General features: G+C 51.8%; 1 protein-coding gene across 1 annotated transcript; it reads right to left on the bottom strand.

The window, feature by feature from the left end:
• Nucleotides 1-4,873: 4,873 nt before the first annotated feature.
• On the bottom strand, nucleotides 4,874-15,775 carry MNX1 (motor neuron and pancreas homeobox 1). The gene is made up of 3 exons (XM_056857651.1): nucleotides 15,361-15,775; nucleotides 7,440-7,600; nucleotides 4,874-5,221 (listed from the first exon to the last, which is right to left on the bottom strand). Exons 1-3 carry the CDS (start codon nucleotides 15,773-15,775, stop codon nucleotides 4,874-4,876), a joined length of 924 nt encoding a protein of 307 aa, XP_056713629.1.
• Nucleotides 15,776-19,116: the final 3,341 nt, after the last annotated feature.

The following is a 19,116-nucleotide window of genomic DNA, read 5'->3' as shown; positions in this document are numbered from 1 at the left end:
TGCCTTTTTAAATGAAAATATTGCATCTTGCCATACATACAGCTCACCTTTAGACACATAGTGAGGATCCTTGTGGTGTGGTGGCGGTTGCTGCTGAAGCAACATTTTCAAAGATCTGTGCAGCCAGTCAGAAGCCATGCTGGGCAAAATTTGGGGAGCGGCTGTGGCTCAGTGGTAGAGCATCTGCTTGGCATGCAGAGGGTCCCAGGTTCAATCCCTGGCATCTCCAGTTAAAGGGACCAGGCAAGTAGGTGACGTGAAGGACCTCTGCCTGAGACCCTGGAGAGCCACTGCTGGTCTGAGTAGACAATACTGACTTTGAAGGACCAAGGGCCTGATTCAGTGTAAGGCAGCTTCATGTGTTCAAAATCCCCATTCACCTCACCTACTTTCTAAAACACTTCTCGCGCATTTTATCTGCATTTTCCAGATTCTGGCTAAAACAGCATCTGGAAAACATGGGCAAAATGCACGGGGAGAGCGAGGCGACCTCTGACTGGTGGGAAAGGCATGCATAAGCAAAAGGAAGCCCCAAAGCAGTCAACGGGGTGACCGTGGGGAAACGTCCCTGCATAAAAGGCCTATGACTCTGAGAACCTGATGGTTCAGTCTTGCCTAAGCTGGTGTAGGACCTTTAGTGACCTTTCTCAGGTCACTAAGAGGGAATAGGCTCTGGGAAAGAGATATTCCAGACACAGGTTTTTTTGTTAAGGGACTACTGCCACAGAAGTGGGGTAGATCTACAGCGAGAACTGGAAGAGAGATTTGAGGAGAAATCTCCATACTTCTGTGTTTCTCTGGGGAATAGAGATTGCACGATCTCCAGCTTCCCTGATAGCTAGGCAGTAGAGTCTGAACAGAAACATCTATAAGAAGTTCTGGGAACTGAACTGAATGTGTGAACTGAATCTAAGAATCGTAATACTGTACCAATGAAGCCATCTAAGATCTATGCTTTTCCTAACCACCATTTTCCTGCCAAATCCGTCCCTCGTACAGTGTTCAATAAATCTCTGTTAATTTGTTTGTTAACTTTAAAAAGCCTCTGGTGTCTCCTCTCTTCTGAGGTAAAATAAGTAAAATAAGTAGAGGACTAAGAAAGAAAACAATTATAACTCCAAATAAACATTCTGGCAAACAAGCAAGCAAGCTCTCTCCCCCCCAGAACCCACGTAAGAGGGATCGTGATAGCTGAGCTCATTTCCACAGACCCGAGAGGGGCGTTTCCATCTCCTTCTGCAGCCAGAACGGAGGGGAAGGAAGGAAAGCGAGCGAGGAAATTAGACCTGAGCAACCAACCCTGGCAGGAAGTCTTTGCTCTCCTTAACAGCCCGGTTTCACTTCCTAGTAGCTCTTGCCTGAGCACATACTCTTTAGATATACCATAGACAGATTTCCCCACAACATATTTTATTTTAAAACAGTGTCCAAAACACTGAGTCACACCCTCAAAACTAGGATTGTTCTTTCCCTTTCTATGTGCCTGAGGAGACTGTCCAGCGTGGTGTCTCTCCCACACATTCTAGGTCTAAGCCTGGCTTTGAACAGATCTATTGGGGCCATTACTGTTATGCCCTTCCTCCAAGGGGCACAGATCAGTGGTTTAGCCACACAACAGACCGCCGAGGTTGCTCTTTAATGGAGCAAGATTCGAGTCCAATAGCACCTTAAAGACCACAAGATTTCCCGGCTTTCAAGAGTCTAGGCTGATGGAGCAAGGCCTCCCCATGAACTCATAGCTGAGCTGGGTGCAAAACAAGGTAAAAAATATTTTTTTTTTTACTCAGTTTAAATCCCCAAAATTCCCTTCCCGTTTCCCCAAGAGGCTTCTTCAGGTTAATCTGTTTGTCTTGCCGTGATTTTCCAAAAAGTTCACATATTTTTACTTTATTTTTCGTCATCAGCCTTGGCCATATTTTGTATCTTCTATAACTGGTGCGGCCCTTTTATTTCTCCTTTTTAACCTTCTTCCCTAGCAGGGTTCCTGACCTTGTGAAACCTGATGGGAGACCCCAGTATTTAGCAGGCTTTCCCCATCATTTCATCTCCATGGTAGGAAAAGCTTCACCATGGTTACAGAAGCAACATTTCCCCAAGTCCCCTCTTCAATCAATTACTGAGCTATTCAAGGGACCAGAGCTCTGTCTGCCACTGTATTCATGTCACCCTACTTCTGGAATTGGGCAGGGGGAAAAGACACTGCTTTCTCTGCTTTGTAAGTGGTTATATAGCTCAAGTAGAAGCCACACAACAACCCTGTGAGGTAGGAATGCTGACAGTCTCCTGTTTGGTCCTGGATGTCTCCAGCAAGAAAGGATCTTGTATAGCAGGGGTCTCCGACCTCTTTGCACCTGTGGGCACCTTAGGAATTCTGAAATGGCGTGGTGGGTGCAGCCATAAAATGATAAGCACAAAATATTGGCTGCAGGAGGTGGAACCAGACATACAATAGCTCCTGCAGCGTACCAGCGCTGTGGTGGCCACTGCTGTTTTAAAAATTGCACAGCCAATCAAATTTCCAGCAACCAATCAGAGCCTTGCTGGGCAAATGCCCCACCCGCTCTTTGTAAGTACTTGACAGGGGCCAGGGAATGGGTTGGTGTGGGTGCCATGGCACCCATGGGCACCACACATTGGAGACCCCTAGAATCATAGAATCACAGAGTTGGAAGGGACCACCAGGGTCATCTAGTCGAACCCCCTGCACAATGCAGGAAATTCACAGCTACCTCCCCCACACACCCCAGTGACCCATACTCCATGCCCAGAAGATGGCCTGTTGTATACCCCTGTTGTATAGCATGACTGGAGACCCCTAATTAAGAGACCATCACAGAAGACAACACTGAGTTAAATGAATGAATAGTCTGACCTAGAAGGAAGCACCATGCATTTATAACCAAAGTGGGCTGCCGTTCAATAAGTCTACACAGCTCTCAAGTATAAAACCATTTATTTTACATACCATTGGCACGTTGGAGAAGCTGATTAATAACTTAGCATGCATAAGCAGAGGTATTCTCTCTCTTTATAAATACAATGTACAAAAATAAAGACAATACAGTTCAGAGATTCCCAGCAGTTCATCCCTTGATGGCCTACATTTTTTCCAGATTGCTTCAGTTCATCCCTTGATGGCCTACATTTTTTTCCAGATTGCTTCTTATAGAATAAGCACAAAAACTCTCAATACTGGGTGCAGTGAAAGAGCATCATGTCCAAGAGGGAGAAGTCAAGTCTCTAGTGTCATCTTTTAACATTGTGACCGACACATGGGAGGACAGGAAAGTGGTTCTCTTCACTTCCACATGTGGAACCGGAATACTGATGGATCAACACCTAACAGAAAGGGGGAGAAAAATACTTGGCCGTTCGACATTACCTGTGAGATTTTTCCATCCTGCTTGTGATTGTTGAGAGCTGAAATGCAGCAGCAAAGTTCAGTGAGCAGACCGTAGGTCCAAGTCGATGTTCTCTAACAGGAGGCATCCTAATTTTTGTAAAACCCCGCCCCCCAAAAAACCTGTATTCTGCAAACTTCAGAAAACCTGAAAATGAAGCAAATTTGTGTGGGTTTTACCTGCTTGAACTGATGCAGGGCTCCCACCCTACCGGCTAGAGCAATTTTGGGGATACCCTAGTGACCAAATCATTGTGAGAGATCCAATGGTGATGGGAGAGATCTTTTGGGGTGGGGTAGGGACAGCTGTGGGTCTAAAAGCCGGGTCAGCAAAGAGGGAAATCTGTGTATGTAATAGGGAGGAGGAGGAAGAAGAAGGGTTGGTTTTTATATGCCGACTTTCTCTGCCACTTAAGGAAGAATCAAACCGGCTTACAATCACCTTCTCTTCCCCTCCCCACAACAGACACCTTGTGAGGTAGGTGAGGCTGAGAGAGCTGTGACTAGCCCAAGGTCACCCAGCTAGCTTCATGTGTAGGAGTGGGGAAACAAATCCAGTTCACCAGATTAGCCTCCTCTGCTCACGTGGAGGAGTGGGAAATCAAACCCGGTTCTCCAGATCAGAGTCCACCGCTCCAAACCACCGCTCTTAACCACTACACCACGCTGGAATGGATGGAAGTGAAGGAGCAGAGGGACATGTCCTGTGGGTGGGGATAGGAAGTGGGGTTCGGCAACCACAGGTCAGGCTGGCAGCTGTGTGTGGCTTGTAGGAAAGCGAGGGGGGGGCTATCAAAGCGCCGAGAGCAACCAAGAGGGAGATGGGAAGATCTTGTAGTGAGGAAGGCAGAGACTTGGGGCAAGAGTAGCTGGTGAGGGGCTGCTGCACCCTATAGAGGGAAAGGGGATTTAGTGATTAAAATATTTATTTATATATCGCCTTTCCTTGTGGTTCAAGGTGGGTAAGGGATGGAGAGCAGGGGCAGGCCAGCTGGGGCCCTTGCCGTAGGTGGCTGGGAGTAGTTAAGAACACCAAAGAACGGCCCTGCTGGATCAGACCCAGGCCCATCAAGTCCAGCAGTCTGTTCACACAGTGGCCAACCAGGTGCCTCTAGGAAGCCCCCAAACAAGCGTCAGTAGTGGTACCTGACCTGGATAGCCCAGGCTAGCAGGATCTCGTCAGATCTCGGAAGTGAAGCACGTTCAGCCCTGGTTAGTATTTGGATGGGAGAACACCAAGGAAGTCCAGGGTCGTGACACAGAGGCAGGCGATGGCAAACCACCTGTGAACCTCTCTTGCTTTGAAAACCCCACCAGGGGACGCCGTGAGTCAGCTGTGACTTGATGGCAAAACAAAAAGTGGCACCCAAAGGACTCCTGACTTTAGCCAGGGGGCAGCCCATAGACATTTGGGGGACAGAATCTTTTGGGAAACCGGAGTCAAGGGAGTGACTGGCCCTGGGATCCTGGGACTTAGGGAGCTGGGGCTGGGGGCAGTGGCCCCCCATGCCTGCTACGGGGCTGCCTCCCGTCCTCGTCCCCATCGGAACAATCCGGAGAGCCGTAGGGGCAGCAGTGTCCAGGCCTGTCCTCTTCCTCTTCATCGTCGTCCTCCTCCTCCTCCAGGTCACTGTCCCTGAGCTCCCGCAACCGGCGGCCTCCGGTGCTCTTCTCTGCCCCGCCTGGGGGCAACTCGTCCCCTGCCTTGTCCTCCCCCAGTCCGCCACCTCCTTTCTGCTTCTCCGCCTCCTGCGCCGCCTGCTCCTTGGCCTTCTTGCTCCGTTTCCACTTCATGCGCCGGTTCTGGAACCAGATTTTCACCTGGGGGAGGAGAAGGGATGCACACTTGTGAAAGAGGGAGCCCCTCCCCAGGATTCTGCTATGAAAGACCCTGCAGGTTTTGTCCTTATGAAGAAAGGCTGAAGAGTCTGGGATTTTGCAGTTTAGAAAAGAGACGACTAAGGGGGAGGGCATGATAGAGAAAAGGAAAGAAGAAGAGTTGGTTTTTTATATGCTGACTTTCTCTAGCACTTAAGGGAGACTCAAACCAGCTTACAATCACCTTCCCTTCCCTTCCCCGCCCCACAACAGACACCCTGTGAGATAGGTGGGGCTGAGAGAGCTCTAAGAGCAGCGACTAGCCCAAGGTCACCCATCTGGCTTCATGTGTATGTGTATGGAAACCAACCCGGTTCACCAGATTAGTGTCCGCCACTCATGTGGAGGAGTGGGGAATCAAACCCGGTTCTTTAGATCAGAGTCCACATATCTGGGATTATGGGAAAATAGCTTCAGGGTCAAAGGATACCTTCTAGAGCAGTGCAATTAGGGTTGCCAACCTCCAGGTGGTGGCTGGAGATCTCTCGCTATTACAATTGATCTCCAGGTGACAGAGATCAGTTCCCCTGGAGAAAATGGCCGCTTTGGCAATTGGACTCTATGGCATCGAAGTCCCTCCCCTCCCCAGCCTTGGCCTCCTCAGCCTCTGCCCCCCAAATCTCCAGGTATTTCCCAACCCAGATCTGGCAACCCTAGGTACAAACTTGGGCAATGCTCACATTTTTAAAAGCAACCGATCAACAACAAAAATACTCTTTGAAAATTCTGAAGGAACAGCCTGATTAAGCAAGTTCTATTCTGGCAAAAATGCATGCTAAAATAAAAAGTTAGTCTTTAAGGTGCTAAAATAAAAATAAAATAAGATGCCATGAGATTCCTGCTTATCCTGTTTCATGAACGGCTTTGAATGATTTTTTCAGTGAAATGAAAATAAAATAAAAAACCGCAATAAATTTGTTTTATTTGGTTTTACTCTCGCATCTTATTTTAATAAAAGGGAGGCTGGATGGGAATTTCCCAAAATAAACAAGTATACACAGCTTTGGGAATTTCAAGAGCTTACGGTAACTTAAATTGTGCCAGCAATCCTAACAACAACACTGGAAGGTAGGCCATCCTTGCTATCTAGGACTAGCCATCGGGCGGGGTCATGGCTCAGTGGTAGAGCATCTGCTTGGCATGCAGACGGTCCCAGGTTCAATCTCTGGCATCTCCAGTTAAAGGGACCAGGCAAGTAGGTGATGTGAAAGACCTCTGCCTGAGACCCTGGAGAGCTGCTGCCGGTCTGAGTAGACAATACTGACTTTGACGGACCGAGGGTGTGATTTAGCATAAGGCAGCTTCATATGTTCGTGTGTGTGTGTGTGTACAAATACATGTGTGTGTGTGTTTGCTGTCAAGTTGCAGCCAGCTTGGGGTTTTCAAGGTGTATCAGAGCTGTATCAAGGTGTATACAAAAGGTGCATCAGAGCTGGTTAGCCATTGCCTGCCTCTGTATAGTGATCCTGATATTCCTTGGAGGTTTCCCATCCAAATACTACCCAGGGCTGACCCTGCTTAACTTCTGAGATCTGATGAGACTAATCACACTTTTTAGACTACGCCATATAAGCTTGCCCGTTGACCTTGGGCCAATCACACAGTCTCAGGGTAATTGTGATGATAATATAGAGGACAGGAGAACCGATGCAAATTGCTCTGGGCCCCCATGGGGTGGAAGGAAGGATATAAATAAAAGTAAATAAATATAACCCCTGACCTGGATAGCCCCAGGCTAGCCTGTTCTCTTCAGATCTCAGAAGCTAAGCAGGGTTGGCCCTCATCAGTATTTGGATGGGCGACCTCCAAAGAATACCAGGAGGCAGGCGATGGCAAACCACCTCTGAAGGTCTCTTGCCTTGGAAAGCGATCGGGTCGCCATAAGCAGGTGTGACTTGTTGGCACAGAAATAAATAAATAAATAAATAAATAAATAAATAAGGGCCCCTGCCCCATGGCATCTTGGCTGACGGTCCCCACAGTGGAACCAGAGCACTGGGCAGAAGCTCACCAAGCTCGGCAGGACACCCATCCGGGCCCAAGAGGGCGTTCTTTCAAGCAGGGTGCTCCACCCAGGGCATCCCGGAGGGAGCAACAGCGCCCCTGCTCCAGGCTTGGTCGAGGTCCCCTGGCCCCCGCCCTCCACCCGCCCCTCACCCACCTGAGTCTCGGTGAGCATGAGCGACGTGGCCACCTCAAAGCGCTTCGGCCGTGACAGGTACTTGTTCAGCTTGAACTGGTGCTCCAGCTCCAGCAGCTGCTGGCTGGTGAAGGCGGTGCGTGGACGGCGGCACTTGCCCAGTAAGTTGGACTGTGCTTGCGCTGCGGAGACAGAACCATTATGTTCGGATCAGAGGAAACTTAATACATGTGCTCTTATGTCCCATTGAGATCCAGTTCAGGCACAACACTGTAAGGCCATTTATGCTTGGTAATTAGCTGCGCGTTACAGGCTGAAGTGCCCCACATATTTTTTTTACGTTTTTCCCACTGAACTGTCATTCAGGAAGTGACTGCGAAGCCTGCGCATACCTTCTTCAGATTTCTTAAGAGCCACTTAAACGCAACCTTTTGTGTTTGCTCCGCCTCCACACAGAAGAATCCCCTCAAGGAAGCATGCAAAATCACAGCTACGCGTTAGCTATACAAACGGAAGTCGCTAATGGAAGGAACAAAGGAGCAGGCGAGTGGGGAATTTCCATTAGCGACCTAATGGAATTTCTCCTTTTGCGTCAGGATCGTGAATAGGCATTTTAAAGGTCACATTTAAAAAAAGAGCTTTGAGTGAGCTTCAAAATTAACCCTGCATAAATGGCCTGTTATTTATTTGTTTGTTTTTAAAATATTTTTATTTTGTTTTTATAAACTCACAAATAGCAAGAGCAACATAACATCGACATTACACACAACACCTACCAAACATGATAATAATTATTACCAGATGTGCCTTACAGATTATATCTGCCATCGCAAAAAGCTATTTAGGTCTATATGAGAATACATATTGGTTAAACTTATTTAAACGCCTTAGGTGACGTTTCTAAGCAATTTTAGACTGTGAACTTTTGCCTTATATTACGTGTTTCTTTGCCTTCTCTTCTTAATGTTAGTTGATTGACATCACATATTAGCTTACTGTAAGAGTTATTTAGATTTATGTATTGTTTTGAGGAAAAAATTGGAGACATAAAAACATTTGATTTGTTTCCTGTGATTTTGTTAGAAAGGAGTTAAGAATGTTCTGAGGAAGCTGATCTCTAAAAAACGAGTGTAATCTAGGAGCTTTTAAACTAAACTATTACACGAAGGAGGCAAAACTTGCCACTCGAGATATATGAAGAAGTTTTGCGTATATATAAAAAGGCAATAGAATCTCCATTCATTTTGTATTAAAAAGTGTTTATTTGTAAGACTTGTATTACAAATGTAAAATGTACCTTTGATTTGTAACTATGTTATTGAATTGATAATCATGTATATACAAATACATTTATGAATACATTATTGTGAGTTTTGAAAATAATTCCATATGGGTTGGGTACCAGTTGATATATGGTTTCACACATTAGTACCTGACTCCCCCCATAACTATTATTGGGGGCACTTGCCTGGCAGGTTGGGCTGCGGAGGAGGAGGAGACCGACCCTGAGAGGAGGGAGGGGGAGAGAGGGAGAGAGACCTGGCAGGGAGGGACGGCCCAACCCCAGGATCCTGCCTCCGAGGAGGACAGCCACAGACCTTGGGAAGGGCCACAGACCTTGGGGAGGGAAGGGCAGGGACCGAACCGACGTTTCATTCTCTCCACACACACACACACACCCGGGGTTGGATTAACCATTAAGCAAAATAAGCAGGTGCTTGGGGCTTCAAGGGAAGGGGGGCACCCCAGAAATGTTCCATGGCCGGATTTACCATGGACCAAACTGCAAACGGTGCAGCTGAACCAGCGTCCACAAAAGGTAGGAGAAAACTTTTCAAATATAGATAAAGTGGAAGTATCCAAAAATAAACACTATTTTCCATCTTACTGTAAGTTTTGTTTCATTTCGGAAAATAGCATTTTATTTGTTGGTTCATTACTGTTTATATTTTGAATTACATATACCGGTACACGGAGGCACCAAAACCTTTTAAGTGCTTAGGGCCTCTAAATGGCTTAACACGACCCTGCTCCCCACCCCACCGGCTGCCTCTGGGACGCGCTGGTTGGAGATCTCTGGGCTTCAGACTTCTCCGTTAATTTCTCTACTTAAAAGGTCTCCTTTTTTGGGAGCCACTTTTAGTTACTTTCGCTCATGATTCACCCATTGGGAATTTAAAGAAAAATAAATTCACAATTTTAAAAACGCATTGCTCTTTAGGGGAGCGAGATCCGAGGCCGGCAGCCCCTTCCAGCCCCCCCCCCGGGGTCTCAGCCCCCCCCCCGGATTCCCAGCTCCCTTGGCCGCGCCTGACTCGAACCCGCCGCTCCTGTCGCAGACTCCCCGCCCGAAAGGCTGGCTCTTGAATGGGGCCGTCCCTTTGAGGGCCCTGCTTATTGCACGGGCGATGCCGGCCCGGAGCGCACCGGGCTGGTTCTCGTTCCCGTCCCGAGCCTCGACGAGCCGGGCGGGCGAGGAAGGAAAGGGACCCACGGACGCAGCAAAGGCCACAGGTAGGGGGTCGCCGCCCGAGGGGCCCTTTGGCTCAGCCCTGCCACAGTCCCCTTGGATGGGGAAGAGGGACCCAGCTCTTGAGCCGGCTTCTTTGGGGAAGAGGGGACCGCGCTCTTGAGCCGGCTTCTTTGGGGAAGAGGGGACCGCGCTCTTGAGCCGGCTTCTTTGGGGAAGAGGGGACCCAGCTCTTGAGCCGGGTTCTTTTTTTGGGGGGGGGGCAGGGTCGGATTTGGAAAACGGTTCCTCGCCCAGCAGAAAGGCGACTATTGGCGTTTGGAGCGAGCAAAATAATAGGAGAATTTCTCCCTCCGCCTCGTCCCTCGTTTCATGACCGTTCCCTTCCCTCAAGCATACAAATGGTAGCTAAAAAAACCCACCAAAAAAACCCCCATTTCATTTAATGTTATTGCAAATTAATTTGTTTAATTAAAAGTTCTAATGAATGAATAGAAGAGGTTGGGAGGGACACGAAGCCTTTTTCCCCAAAGCATTCGCTAGAAGGACGCTTTCTCCCTTAGTAGAAAAGGGCAAGAGCCCAGTAGCACCTTAAAGACTAACAAGAATATTTTCTGGTAGGGTAGGAGCTTTCGTGAGGCTCACGAAAGCTCATACCCTACCAGAAAATATTCTTGTTAGTCTTTAAGGTGCTACTGGGCTCTTGCCCTTTTCTACTACTGCAGACAGACTAAGACAGCTACCCACTGTGAATTGCTTTCTCCCTTGCAAGAGCAGGTTCCCATTCATTCCAACCCCGCGAGGGTCGTCTTCGGACTTCCCAACAAACGACAGGCTGGTTTCCAGTTGCAAAAAGGCTGCAGGGGGGAAAGAGGGGTGCAGCGGCCGGATTCTCCCCCGGCACGCGGGGAAGGCAGGAGCCGAGCGGCGGCGAAGGGAGGGCCGAGAGGAAGGGGAGAGGATGCCGCGCCATCCCGTCGGCCCAGGAGGCCGCCCTTGAACACACGCAGCTGCCTGACACTGAGCCGGACCCCGGGGTCCATCGAAGTCAGAACTGTCTGCTCAGACCGGTCTTTCACATCACCTCCTTGCCTAGTCCCTTTAGCCGGAGATGCGCGGGGGGGGGGCTGGCACCTGGGACCTTCTGCATGCCAAGCAGAGGCTCTACCACTGAGCCACAGCCCCTCCCCAAATTATTGCATTGAACACATGAAGCTGCCTTCTCCTGAATCAGACCCTCGGTCCATTAAAGTCAGTATTGTCTGCTCAAACCGGCAGCGGCTCTTCAGAGTCTCAGTCTTGCACATCACCCACTTGCCTGGTCCCTTTAACTGGATGTGCCAGGGATTGAACCCGGGACCCTCTGCATGCCCAGCAGACGCCCTACCACTGAGCCACAGCCCCTTGATGGATTTAATTTTTTTTAATTTGCAATATTGCTCGTGTCCGCTTCCATCCGAGGGCTTCCTCGCTGCCTTGTCCAGATCTCTTTCTCGAGGTCCGGGTGTTGCAGAGCGGGTGCCGTGGGTCGCGCCTCCCCGTGCATGCCAACCGCCCCCGGCTACAGCCGGCCCTGTGCCGGAACGCCCGCAATTCGGTCCCCCAGGGACTTGCGGCTCTGCCGCGCCCCGATCCTAAATCCCCACGACCAGCCGTGGGAACCGCCTGGCCCTTGGAACGAGCTGGCGCCGCCCGTGGCTCGACCCAAGGGAGAGGCGGGAGCCGTCCTGGGGTGGGGGGGTGGGGAGGGTCTCCCCTGCTGTCCCCCCCCCCATGCCTTGATTTCCCCAAGGGCTGTACCCTTGGGCAGGGGGCGGGCCAGATCCTGACCTCGAGGGAGAGGCGCAGAGTAAAGTCGACAGGCCTCGACGCCCCCCTGGAAACGAACAGGGGGGCTCTTGCTGCCCACGCTGACCCCGGGCCCGAAAGGTTAATTAAAGGGGGTTCCCCAGAGCCGGCTTCGGAATCCGAATTTCTGGAAGCGGGAGAGAGGGAAATCCGGTTTGTGCGGCAACCAAACGCATGGGAGGTTTGGCTTTGGCATAAATGTCCCTCGAAGGGTGCCGGGCGGAGGCTGGGGCGAAAGAAAGAGAAAGATTTCTGCTTCCTTTCCAGGAATAACTGGGATTTTGCGAGCTCCTCTGGTCCGCTGTCGAAGGTTAACGTCGCCGTGCAAAATTCGGCCATTTATGCATGGGAGGTTTTGCCTTGGATTTGCTCCCCATCCCAATTCTCAAAACTGAACAATAAGCCCCCATGCAGAGCTTTGAGAATTCGAGTGGGGGGGAAAGCGGGTCTAGAGCGCAGCAAATCCAAGGCAAAACGTCCCAGGCATAAACGGCAAGGGAAACGAGACGCGCCTTAATCCGCGGCAGCAAAATCTAACAGGAGTCGTTTCTCTCCGGACACGGATCTGGTGCAGGGAGATCAGAGATCTTGGGAACAATTGGGTCTGCAACGCAAATAGATGGCAAAATACCTGGGTGTTTTCAAATGCAAGAACTCAAATGCAAAAACTTAAAGGTTTCCGCCGATTCAACAAATATAAAACCGAACTCAAATCGCATTAAGGAGTACCGCTGCCCCCGTAACAAGCATGCATTTAGAGGCTCGGTGAACGGCGCATTGTCCCGAGATCAAAGGGGCTCTACACGTCGGTAAGCATGGGGCTGGCAGTTGTGGGTCGTTCGGGAATCCAGTCCTGCCGGGCGCGCAGCAATAAAACAGAATTGAGCTATGGGTGAACCTGTGATCTTCTGCGCCCTTTTGGGGGGAAAGGGGTTCCTGTCGTTCAAAGCGAGACTGTAAAGAACTGAAAAGAAAACTGGACAGGAAAGGACCCAAAGCAGATTCCCTTGGCGATAAATGTAAGATCAATCGAGTGGGCTTCCCATAGCGGGATCCTACGCCAGGGGATCTTACTCGAAGGCAGTGCGTCTGCAATCCAATTCTGCTCGGAAGTAAATCCTCCAAAATATTAGTAAACCTGGACTGGATTGCAGCCTTAGCCTAAAAAACAAGCCCGCCCCCCTTAGTATTCTTCCTGGATCGGGTCCAAGGTGAGCATCCTTCTCGAAATGGGGGTGTTAAGGCAAAAATAGGTACCCTCCAGTCTAAAGTCAACGGCCATTAAGGGCTTGCTGATTTTAGTAAGAAAATTCAGCACCTACTGCTAATGTCGGTTAACCGCACTTTGCCCAGCGGCAGAACCACCATTATGCCCCCCCCCCAAAATATCGCATTGTATTTTGTTTTAAGCAAGGCAGAGACATTATCTGGAGCAAACCCCTGAAAACAGCGGAAAGAGAGAGAAAACCATTCATGCCTGGGAGGTTTTGCCTTGGATTTGCTGCTCTCTAGATGCACATTTTCCCCATCCGAATTCTCAAAACTCTGCACCGGGGTGTTATTTTTTAGTTTCGGAATCCAGGTGGGGAAAATGTGCATCTAGAGAGCAGCAAATCCAAGGCAAAACCTCCCAGGCATGAATGGCCTTAAAAGACACACCGAACAAGCATTTTCCACATGCCCAGAAGCCCTCCGAGAAGGGCGGGTTTTCTCACCCCGGTGCGATTTTCCAAGGCTCCCTGAACCGTGTTTCTTTCGGCTGTTTATTCACCAGGCTCTCCTGTTTGCAGGGGCAGGAACCCCGGCGGCTCCCCTAATCTGTCTTTAAAAAAAAAAAAAAAAAAAGCCTGGCACGGTCTAACTTTTAAAAAGGCGAGGAGGGAGACAAAAGAAACACGAAGGTGGGGTCGGCGGGCCTGTAGGGCCAGGAAAACCCACGGACACACCGCCGGGCTTGAAGAGGGGAGTGGACATGTTCATGGAGGAGAGGGCTATTCATGGCTACTACTAAAAATGGATACTAGTCATGATGCATCCCTATTCTCTCCAGGATCAGAGGAGCAGGCCTATTATATTAGGAGCTGTGGAGCACAGGCAGGATGCTGCTGCTGTCGTCTTGTTCGTGGGCTTCCCAGAGGCACCTGGTTGGCCACCGTGTGAACAGACTGCTGGGCTTGATGGACCTTGGCTTGATCCAGCAGGGCTTTTCTGAGTTCACCGCCAGTTGTAAACTGCACCCAGCATAACCAGGTCCCTCGGACAGGCCCCTGAACGCCAGCCCAGAGGGGGCGAGGAGAATCTCTCCCCCCCCCCCCCAAGACACAGCTTGACAAGCCAGATGCCCCAGGCGATGGAGCGCGACCCTCTTTCGGAGGGAGATGCTCTGGTTTTACACCTGCAGGCTGGTTTGCTTTTGTACCGTCCGGTTCCTGCGTCGCGGGTTGGAAGCTGATGGGCATCGCTTGGCTCGGCAGGAAGGGGCTGCGGCGAATCGGGCTCCCTCCACGGACAGCCCGGCGCCCGTTCAAGCACAGGCCCGTTTGAGATCCGGCGCGGAGCTTGGCTTGGATCGATCTCCCGGGCCCCGGGTAAAAGCACCTCTCTGCAGCCGGACCCGACCCAAGCCTCTGGGGCGCTCCAGAGCAGCGCGATGGTGGCTTGAAGGTGGGAAGGGGCCATGCGGAACTCTCCTACAGCTACCGCGGGTGGTGGTGGTGGTGGTGGAGGCTTTGGCCGTTTATGCCTAGGAGGTTTCGCCTTGGATTTGCCGCTCCCTAGATGCACATTTCCCCCACCGAAATTCTCAAAACTGGAAAAATAAGCCCCCATGCAGGGTTTTGAGAATTTGGATGGGGGAAATGTGCATCTAGAGAGCGGCAAATCCAATGCACACGTATGCCTGGCCGGTTTTGCTTTGGATATACCTCGCATACCTCACAGGGTGTCTGTTGTGGGGAGGGGAAAATAAGGTGATTGTAAGCCGGTTTGATTCTTCCTTAAATGGTAGAGGAAAGGCCATTCGTGCCTGGGAGGCTTTGCCTTGGATTTTCCACTCTCTAGATGCGCATTTAACCCCAATCCGATTTCTCAAAACTCTGCATGGGGGTTTATTGTTTGCCATTTATGCCTGGCTGGTTTTGCCTTGGATTTGCCGCTCTCTAGAAACCCCCATCTGAATTCTCACAGCTCAACCATAAGCCCCCATGTAGAGTTTTGAGAATCCGGAGGGGGAAAACGCGCATCTAGAGAGCGGCAAACCCCAGTCAAAAACCTCCCGGGCATACATGGCAACGAGGCCGCCCGACTTTCAGACCAATCGGGACGAAGGAGGGCCCGTGGCTCAGCGGCAGAGCCTGTGCCTGGCGTGCAGCAGGTCCCAGGTTCAATCCCCGGCATCTCCAGCTCCGTTCTCAAAACACCGCATGGGGGCTCATGGTTGAGTTTGGGCAACCTGGATGGGGGAAACGTGCGCCGAAGAGGGCGGCAAGCCCAAGGCGAAACCTCCGCGCGTAAACGGCCCCTGCAACAGCCCGGCCCTCCCCGAACGGCTCCGGCGGGGGCGGCTGGCCCCAGAGACCCCCCCCAGGCAAGAGACCCCCCGACCCCCCAGTCCCCCCGACTCACCGCCGAAGTCGGGCATCTTGGGCAGGATCATGCCGGCGGTGGAGGCGCGCAGCCACTGGTCCAGCTGGAAGGTGGCGGCGGCGCCCAGCTTGAGGGGCTCGGCGGGCGGCTGGGCGTAGGGGTAGGCCAGGGCGGCGGCGGCGGCCGGGTAGCCGTACACCGGGTGGCCGTAGAGGGCGGCGGGCGGCGGGCCGGCCGGGTGGAGGCCCAGCGCCGAGGGGGGCTGGGGCCCGCCGCCGCCGCCGCCGCCGCCCCCCAGGAAGGCCGCCTTGCCCCCCAGGCCGGAGGGGCTGGAGGCGGGGGTCCCGCGGCCGGCCGGCCCCGCGGAGGCGACCAGGGCCAGGGGGGCGGCCTGCGCCTTGGGGGGCTCGGCGGCCAGCAGCGCCTCGATGCGGAAGCGCTGCGACTTCTCCATGGCCAGGGCGCCTCGCTGGCCGCCCCCCGCCGCCGCCCCGCACTTCAAGGCTCGCCCCCCAGGCGCCGCCCCATCGGCCCGCCCCCCAGGCCCATTGGTCCCCGCGCGCTCCGGTCCAGGCGCACCGCCCCCTCCCTCCCTCCCTCCTCCCCCGGACTCCCGCCTGGAGTTGGCAAAGGCTGCGGAGGGACGGACGGACGGAGGGGGAGGGAGTGGACGGTCGCTCGGGGAGTCGGCCTGGTGTCGCGGTTCAGAGCGGTGGTTGGGAGCGGAGGACTCTGATCCGGAGACGCGGGTTCGATTCCCCGCTCCTCCGCTTGAGCGGCGCAGGCTAATCTGGTGAACTGGATTTGTTTTCCCCGCTCCTGCGCACGAAGCCGGCTGGGTGACCTTGGGCTAGTCACAGCTCTCTCAGCCCCACCCCCCTCCCAGGGCGTCTGTGGTCGGGAGTGGGAGGGAAGGGGATTGGAAGCTGCTCCGGTTCTTCCCTAAGCGGTAGAGGAAAGGCCACTTATGCCCGGGAGGTTTGGCCTTGGATTTGCCGCTCTCCAGGTGCGCATTTTCCTTATCCAAATTCTCAGAACTCAAAACTAAGCCATTTGTGCAGAGTTTTGCGTATTCGGATGGGGGAGATGTGCATCTAGAGAACGGCAAATCCAAGGCAAAACCTCCCGGGCATAAATCTTATTCCGCAACAGTAAAAAAAAAAAAAAAGCCTGAATTCTGTGGATTCCCCGCTGTCAGCCCTTAAGTGACATGAACGGTTAGGAATCGAGGAGGGCGAGAAGATGGAAACGCTTTAGCTTCGAACGCATTTATTTCTTTATTCAAACATTATTTATTCATTCTTTCAAGCACGTTGATCCATCTATTTATTATAGAAAATCCCTGGGTTTCCCCCTGGATTTTGAGCAAAGGCCTGACTGGGTTCACTGACTGGCTTCTAAAACAGAACGGATGCGGGGAAACTCCCCATCAAAGCGGATTTGGCCATGTTTTGGCCTGGGGGAGAAACCTCGAGGTCCGGCCGGTCAGTAAAGCGAGCCTGGGCGCTGCTTTCTCTGAACAGGAGTGACTCCTGTCAAACCCCCTTGCTAAAGGAGGCCGGGCCAGGGACACCGTCGAAGAGAAACTGGATCAGATCGGTCGGGGTCTTTAATCCCAGATCAGGCTCGGGGCGCTGCTTTAAATTTTTCTCCCCAGAGGGCGAGGTTTTCCTCGCATCCCAGGCGCACCCCTGCTGGTTTACTTGGGTGTAAACCACGTTAAATTTAATAGGAGTAGATCCTCAATTACCCCCTCCCCTTTTGCACGGCCATAGAAGACAAAGATCGTGCCAAATTTATGCCCGGGAGGTTTGGCCTTGGATTTGCCGCTCTCTAGATGCTCATTTCCCCCCATCCAAATTCTCAAAATTCAAAAATAAGCCCCCCGGAAGAGTTTTGAGAATTCGGATTAGGAGCTGTGCATCTAGAGAGCGGCCAATCCAAGGCCAAACTTCCTGTGCATAAATGGGTAACAACGAGAAACCGAAGGTGCCCCTAACCGCCTTCAATCCGAAGTCAACCCTGTTTATTGCAATAGGATTTACTCTGAAGTGAATGTCGGAAGGCTGCCTTTGGGCCAGGCCAACCGCTCTAAGGCAGATTTTGTAAGGAACAAAATCGTGGTGTGGTGGTTAAGAGCGGTGGTTCGGAGCGTGGACTCTTCTTTGGAGAACCGGTTCGATTCCCCACTCCTCCACATGAGCGGCGGAGGCTAATCTGGCGAACCGGGTCGGTTTCCCCACTTCTTCACACGAAGCCAGCTGGGTGACCTTGGGGGAAGTTGTTCCCGGGAGGCGAAGGGGTCGGGAAGGGGGTCCAGACCTTAAGGAATGCCCGAGATCCCAGGGGGAAAGCGGACCCTCTTTTACCAAAGATGACCCTGCCAAGTGTTTGGATGGGAGACCTCCGAAGAATACCAGGGGCGAGAGGGGGAGGCAGGCAATGGCGAACCACCTCCCCAAGTCTCTTGCCTTGAAAACCCTACAAGATGGCCTACAAGAAAACCCTACAAGATTGCCTTGAAAACCCTACAAGCAATGCTGATCCTGTGACCTTAGGCAGATGAGAGGGAGGGCACCTTGGCCATCTTCTGGTCACTGGGTGTGTGTGGGGGGGAGGTAGTTGTGAATTTCCTGCATTGTGCAGGGGGTGGACTAGATGACCCTGGTGGTCCCTTCCAACTCTATGATTCTATGATAACACATTAACACGTGAAGCTGCTTTCTACTGAATCAGACCCTCGGTCCGTCAAAGTCAGCATTGTCTGCTCAGACCGGCAGCGGCTCTCCAGGGTCTCAGGCAGGGGTCTATTCACATCACCTACCTGCCTAGTCCCTTTAACTGGCGATGCCGGGGATTGAACCTGGAGCCTTCTGCAGTGCCTCTGAGCCACAGCCCCACCCAAGTCAGCTATGACTTGACAGCAAAACACACACACACCGGGCAAGTGAAGACCCGAAGACCAGCTCTGAGCTGAAGAGGCCTGCGGCGACCCACAACAGGAGATGCGGCGGCTACTCTGGGGGCACCAAATGACCCCCAGAGGGTCTGAAACAACAATAATGTTAAAAATCTGTTTTACACATTAATTCTAGCCGGTTTCCCCCCGCACACACACTCCTTCGGAATCAGTTTAGAACAGCCTTTCCATTTGTAATGAATCCCTCTTACCTTTCTGGAGACGGGCACTGTTTATTTATTGGTTTAGATATTTATCCCCTGCCTTTCTCTCTAGTGGGGACCCGAAGAGGTTTCTTACATCCTCCTCCCTTCCATTTTAGCCTCACAACAACCCTGAGAGGTAGGCTAGGCGGAGAAGGGCCCAGAGTCGCCAGCCACTTTCCAGGACCGGAGTGGGTATTCTGGTTTCTAATCCGACACTCTAACCAGGACACCAGGTTGGATCTCCCTAGCCAGTTCTCCTCTCAGGAGGGATTCTTTATTTAAACCTGGATCTATTTATTTAGGGGATTTTTATGCTGCCTTTCTTGGGAACCGGCCCCAGACGGCTTACAAAATAACGTAAGGAAATGCCGATATTACAGGTTAGAAATTAAAACTCAGCATTTAAAAAAGCCCTAGCCGGAGTATTACAAGTTTTTTTCAGCCGTCGTGGGAAATTGGGAGTGGGGAATAGGCCAGAGCAAGGTGTTGTAGGCCATTCGCGGCAGCCCAGGCTCTTGCTAAAAGTACAGCGGCAAGAGCTGGATGAAAAGTTGGCAGCCCACCAGACCAAAATCGCCTTTTCGATAGGGCCGGGGCCAATCGTCGCCTGGTTTAAAGTTCTGTTTCTTG

This window comes from Euleptes europaea, chromosome 11 (assembly GCF_029931775.1).
Source record: "Euleptes europaea isolate rEulEur1 chromosome 11, rEulEur1.hap1, whole genome shotgun sequence".
Lineage (NCBI taxonomy): Eukaryota > Metazoa > Chordata > Lepidosauria > Squamata > Sphaerodactylidae > Euleptes > Euleptes europaea.
This window is presented reverse-complemented; position numbering and strand designations above follow the sequence as displayed.

What these genes read in the sequence shown, in the direction of transcription:
- MNX1 (XM_056857651.1), bottom strand. Translation starts at nt 15,775, where the DNA reads ATGGAGAAGTCGCAGCGCTTCCGCATCGAGGCGCTGCTGGCCGCCGAG. An exon ending in CAAGATGCCCGACTTCGGCG is followed by an intron (nt 7,601 to 15,360) that starts GTGAGTCGGGGG and finishes CTGTCTCCGCAG; the next exon opens with CGCAAGCACAGTCCAACTTA. An exon ending in TCATGCTCACCGAGACTCAG is followed by an intron (nt 5,222 to 7,439) that starts GTGGGTGAGGGG and finishes CTCCTCCCCCAG; the next exon opens with GTGAAAATCTGGTTCCAGAA.